Genomic DNA, 6,652 nt, shown 5'->3' with positions numbered 1-6,652 from the left:
TCGCACTTTTCCCCGTGGGGGCGTTATAAAGCAACGGTCAATCCCACTATTTGTTGGTAAAAGAGTAGTCCAGAGTTGGCGGTGGGTGGTGATGGCTAGCTGCCTTCCCTCTGGTCTTACACTGCTAACTTAGGGACGGCTAGCACAGATAGCCCTCGAGCAGCTTTGTGCGAAATTCAAAACAAACAAACAAACGTATAAAACCCACTGCGGAAAGTAATTGTTGAGCATTTCAATTATGCTAAGAGTTACTTAACAATAACATATGATAAATCTTCATTTTTATTCCGTAAGTCACGTCACATTTTAAAAGTTTATCAATAGCCTGATTAATTCCTAACAATTAAGTGTAGAATATCCTGCGTGTGAAACACAAGTTGACATCAACATTATTCGTGTCTGTTGTACCAGCACTTCAGATGTGAATGTTGAGCTTTGCCTGCGTGGTCATCTTTTGAAGTGGGAGACAGATGAACACTCAGACAATGTATTTGATTATAGCAAAAACATATCGAGCAATCTGCTGAAACCACCGAGGGGAGTCGAACCGCTGATTTTAGCATAGTAAATCTGTAGACCTACCGCTGTACCAGCAAGAGAGACACTCCGACAGACGCTACTGTTTGCAACATATAGAAAATAACCATTATCCATAGTCATGTTCATTTGTAGGGTTTCTCCCCAGTAGTACAGTGGGATGTCTGCGGACTCGGACCGGTAAAAACTGGGTTTCGATACCCGTGGTGGGAATAACACAGATAGCTTGTTGTGTAGCTTTGTGCTTAATTACAAAGAAACAAACAATTACTTGTAGGCGTAATTTCAGAAATACACTTTTCAAAATAAACTGTCAAACTATTATAGGCCCAACTTTAAAATACAACGTTTGAACAAAAAATTCCGAGAATAACGGTAGTTACTTCTAATTTAGATCAATAAACGGCCCGGCATTGCCAGGTGGGTTAAGGCGTGCGAGTCGTAATCTGAGGGTCGCGGGCTCGCACTCCCGTCGCACCACACATGCTCGCCTTTTCAGCAGTAAGGGCGTTATAATGTTACGGTCAATCCCACTATTCGTTGGTAAAAGAGTAGCCCAAGGGTTGGCGGTGGGTGGTGATGACAAGCTGCTTTCCCTCTAGTCTTATACTGCTAAATTAGGGACGGCTAGCGCAGATAGCCCTCGAAATTCAAAAACATACAAACAAACAGATCAATAAACAAACATATTAACTGAAAAACAGCACTCGTTTCTAACAATGAATAACTTTTCTAACACTGAACTGACTTTATCATCGTCGATTACCCAGTTATACATGTATATATATCGTGACCTTTTTTACATATTGCATTACTGTTCATGATTCTTAATTTTTATAAATCTCCTAGATCCTAATATCACACGTACTTTAGCAAACATATAAACTGAAACACATGGGATTCTTTGGCAACATAATGAACCAATGTGTTATAATCTTGATGACTTGCTAAATGTGATATCTGAACTTGAGTTTTATCTTTCAGATTATTACTTGATGACTTGTACATTGAGCGAAATGTATCGTTGGTAATGGGTATGGCGAATATAGCGTGGATTAAAAGCTTGTTTGTTTGTTTGTTTTGAATTTCGCGCAAAGCTACTCGAAAGCTATCTGCACTAATCGTCCCTATTTTAGCAATGTAAGACTAGAGGGAAAGCAGCTAGTTATCACAACTCACCACCAACTCTTGGGTTATTCTTTTACCAACGAATAGAGGGATTGACCATCACATTATAATGCCCCCATGGCTTAAAGGGCAGGCATGTTTGGTGTGACGGGAATTTGAACCTGCAACCCTCAAATTACGAGTCAAGTGCCTTAACCACCTAGCCATGCCGGGCCAGGATTAGAAGCTATTATACACTCTTCGTTTTCCTGAAGAACTGAATAAAAAATGTAGTGTTAAAAATGTAATAGGCCTAATTTTGAGTGAGAAAGTGTTCACACCATAAAGTTTGTTATTGTAGCAAACGGCTTTTTTCGCCCTTTCAGCCGTGGGGGCGTTACAAATCTACAGTCAATCCCACTATTATATTGGAGAGTAGCCCAAGAGTTGGCGATGATGACTAGCTGTCTACCCTCCAGTCTTACACTGCTAAATTAGGGGCGGCTAGTGCAGACAGCTCTCGAATAACTTTGCGCCAAATTCAAAATAAACCAAAACTTCTCACCCCATCCATCTTCTTTTCGGTTTATATCTCTCGTAGAAGCCAGGACACTGACAGCACATTTTGTAGCTTTGTGCTTAATTGAGAAACAACAACCTTGCCTTATCACCTGCTGGAACTACTTCTGGCGGAGGAACAACTGAACGCGATGAAAAATAAATAATAAAATATTAATTATTTTACTCATATTGCCAGTTTGTATTTATTAGTTGAAATCTGATTTGTTTAAAGGTAAATTAGAAAAACATATTGCAAGCGCTTTTTCGAAAATATAAAATTTAGTGTTAATGACACTGTTATTTGGTTTGTGTTAAGTGTCCTATATGTACGGTGATTTGTCATGGTTTCCGTAGTCAGGGAATAAGAATTAGTACAGAAAAAATGTCGGGAAGGTCGCATCTTTTTGTTGGGCGTTTGCCTATTGATGTTAGGGAGAGAGATGTTGAAAACGTTTTTGAAAAGTATGGACGGCTTGTGCGATGTGATGTAAAATATGGTACGTATATACGCTTTCTTGTTCTTAATGGTAATTTTATTTCTAGCTAAAATGTAGAGTAAATATGTTAAGCCTAAAACTGATAAAAGTGAAAGGTTGTTTGGCGCGCACGTGAGATCAGTCATTAAGCCTAACCTGTAAAAGTTAAATCTGATTTCTGGTTCGTAATCTGACGAAGACATACAGTTGTGACAGTCCAAGTTTAAATTATGCTGACACTCGTATTGATTCATAATAAATTAATTCAGTCGTTTATTCAAATTACTGTTCAAGATTTAAGGTGTATTGTATTATAACAGATTTTTATAATGACCTACTGCAAAGGTAGTTTGTTTTATTAAGAAATACTAAAATAATGCTAAAAACGCCTCTTCCCCACAAATATATAAACTTATACACTTAAATTGTACCTATTTTTGCAATGAAACAGTGAGAATTAAACCTAGGTATTAAATTTTACTATATGACTCTCACAAGACAGACATCTTGATGAAGTAACATTTTAAAACAATCTGTACTACTAAGCCAGCAATAAAGAAAAATGTTACAAATTGAAAATCTGCACGAAATATTGTTGTATGAAAATTAATTATTTGGAACATTTAAGTGTGATATAGTCAACTGTACTCTACAAGGTGGCCCGTAAGTCCCTACCCATCCATATATTTTGTGTATCTGTGTGCTGTCCCACATTCTCGCTGCATAATATTATGCGACGCCAAGTTCTGTGAGACATTTTCCTCAACATAGCATTTGTTATAGTTCCAAATGCCGTAGTATCAGCTGCCTTTAACTCATCATTAGTATTATAACATTGCTTAGACACAACATATGGATGTGTAGGAACTTATAAGCCATCCTGTACAGTAGTAGAGTTAAACTTGGTGACACAATTTTAAATTTTTTTCTTTAACATTTAGTAGCATGACTTTTCTTTATATTTTCTCTTTTTTTTGTACTTGTTTTCATGACAATTTACCTTTGAAAAAGCTGCAGGGATATTTTTCTAGAAAACAAATCGTCAACTGTGGATATTGGCAAGTACAACTGGCTAGGCTTAGAGTGGCAAACTAAACAAATGACAAAATTCTTTCTCATATTATTTACAGTCTTACTGTTCTTGGTTATTATACGGAGACAGTAACACCTTATTTGTAGAAAACAAATTATAAATACAAGTCAATCTCAAAACATAAAAAAAAGACAACTGAAAAGGATAATGGTGATGGCATTTATAAAGTTGAAGTCATTTGCCACTAACATTTTGAGTTATGTTTTTGTGATTTTAGCAGGCTTAGCTTGTTTTAATGACAAATCAAGTTGAAAAGTTTTCAGTTAAGTTTGAATTAAAATTTAAAATAAGCTTCTGAACCATGAATGGCATAAATCTTTATGAATTAATCTATAGTGTCCTGTCAGACACAATGAATATATCATTCATTTGATCTGAGACATACAATTTTAGTGCTAATAAAACTTGCAATAATACTTAGTGTACTCTAGTAAATACATAGTGAAAGGTTAGTATTTTTACCAGTTATCTGATAATTAATTCTGTTGACCTGGTAACTTATTTATTAGTATCATAAAATAATTGAAACATCAAAATTATCATTAAATTGTTTAATGTCATTAAAATAATCAAATGAACTGTATTAATGTTTCAGTTTATTACTGTTGTTTTTTTATATATAATTTAAATTATACAAGTTTTGTGAGAATAATTGGTTAATTGAATGTAGTCAATTAATGAATTCTATGATTAATTGATTTAACAAATTCCACTTATTTCCCTTCACTAAGAGTCAATTTCAACCTCTTTGAGAGAGATGTCTTCTTGAAACTTGGCCCCTAAAGCTGCTGTCAGATTGTTAATTTTGTAACACTAATAAATTACATTGGTATCTAATGAGTAGATGGCACAGATTTATTACATACTTGGTTGGCCTGATATCTCTGTGTGTGTGTGTGTGTTGCATGCTGCTTTAGATTGTGCATGGTGTTGTATATGTGTAGACTTGAGAAAGAGAATTGCATATTGCTGGGTGTGGAGAATTGTCTCTATGGGACATTAAACCCTTATAGTAGTTAATAAAAGCATTCTTCTTAAAATATTAGCATGAACTGTGACGACCCTTGGTTCAAGCCCCAGTTAGGGTAAAGTTATTAAATTTCTTGTAGAACAAAGAAACATCTAGATAGGTTAACACCTGTTGAAAAGCCCATATTGACATGAAATTATTATTAAAATAACAGCATTCATGGCAGAAATTAAGGTTTTAAAGATTGGCAGTTCAGAGATCATGTGACCCCTCTTTACCCTACTCTTTGCAATGGTTTGTTGGAAATATTTCATGAGGAAAAAAGCCAAAGTGACAGTTTCAGGGAGGGGGGTGATTTCAAGTAAGTCTTAGATTATCGCTTAAAACTGTTTACATTCATTCATATTCATTTCATCATTTTTTGAAAAAATTCTGAAAAGTAATTGTTAATGAATTAGAAATTAGCATAATTTGTTTTTATAAATTATTGATAACTGAACTTTTATTGAGTAGTATTCCATATATACATGTACATCTCTTACATTGTTTAAACTGCTGATATACTTATGAAATTTACTTTCTTTAATTACCCTGAAATATGCAAATATGATTTAATGATGTGTAATAAGTCTAAGTAAATTATTGTTTAATAGGCAAGTATGGAAACTCTTAAAAACCAACACTAAATTCAGACTTGTTAATCCTTTCCAGACAAGTAATGGATCAAAGGCCATGTCATTGTGTTTGTTTACTTGCATTCAAATTTTTATTTAACTATTTTATGAATTTATATCTTTAAGTTTTGTATCAAGCTTTAGATTACAATCAAAATTTTAGTACTGTATGTTATTTAATTTCTTAATTTAAAGGTAAATATTGAAAAAAAATCCTAAACATTGATTTTTATGTTGCATGGTATGTTGAGAGCAGCAGATGCTTGTGTTGTTAAAATACAAGTAGTTTTGCAAGAATTAGAAACTGAAATTACCAATATTGACAAGTTAGAATATAAAATAAAAACATTTTACCTTTTCTATTTGTTGAGCTATCATTATATTTAGTGAATCAAACACTGTAGCCTTACTCACCTTTCTATTTTTGGAAATTTTCTTCTATACTAACATCTATGTATGACATGTAAATAACCAATAAGAAGCTCAACATGCCCCATCAGTGATTTCCTCAACAATTTTCAAATATAATGACATTTTCTCTCTCTTTTGAGATGATATTTACTGTTCTATGTTTTATTAAGAAAAATAGTTTAAGAACATGTATACAGTTTATAATAATTGAAATGTGGATGTACTTTACCAAATACTGCTATACTAAAACACAGCAAAGGTAGGTCAATTTATAAAAAATCAAAGATTAGTTTTATATTATTGAATATGGTAGCATGGTGTCCATGTGCTGCATCATTGTAATTTCTGTATTGTTACCCAGGCACAGCTGAAAGGTCAGTATTGTAAAAATAATAAACCTGTATAAGGTTATGAAACTTAATCTGTTTAGTGAAAAGACTTTTGCTTTTGTTTTATAATCTCTAGTCATTCTAGAAGAAAAAAAAAGCATAATTTTTAATTTCAACTTGTATATGATTGTTACAGGAATTTTCAAATTGACTCAACCCATACAGATATATGTTAGTGAAAATAACATAAAATATAAAGTTTTTTTTTTAAGAAACATTTAATAAAACTTTCTGGACATTATAGAGATTTCACATATGAAATTAGAGAAATTTTCTGATGTATAAAGGTATTTTTAATCTTAAAATGAAAATTACTTTGAATATCAGACAGGCAACATGTGAACAAAAATAAAAAGATATGAGAAAAACATTGCTTCTCAAACCTTAAAACTCTCTAAAACAAATCTGATTTTACATATGAAAGCCTTGTAATG

At 33.2% G+C, this 6,652-nt stretch overlaps 1 protein-coding gene across 1 annotated transcript in view; it reads left to right on the top strand.

Moving 5' to 3' along the window:
• Positions 1 to 2,523: 2,523 nt before the first annotated feature.
• The window catches only part of LOC143247392 (uncharacterized), a 28,686-nt gene continuing 24,557 nt past the window's right edge, over positions 2,524 to 6,652 (top strand). The window contains exon 1 of the mRNA XM_076495391.1: positions 2,524 to 2,702. Within this exon, the coding sequence (XP_076351506.1) occupies positions 2,588 to 2,702 (115 nt within the window). The 5' untranslated portion in view covers positions 2,524 to 2,587. The remainder of the gene's footprint in view (positions 2,703 to 6,652) is intronic.

This window comes from Tachypleus tridentatus, chromosome 3 (genome assembly GCF_004210375.1).
Source record: "Tachypleus tridentatus isolate NWPU-2018 chromosome 3, ASM421037v1, whole genome shotgun sequence".
Lineage (NCBI taxonomy): Eukaryota > Metazoa > Arthropoda > Merostomata > Xiphosura > Limulidae > Tachypleus > Tachypleus tridentatus.
This window is presented reverse-complemented; position numbering and strand designations above follow the sequence as displayed.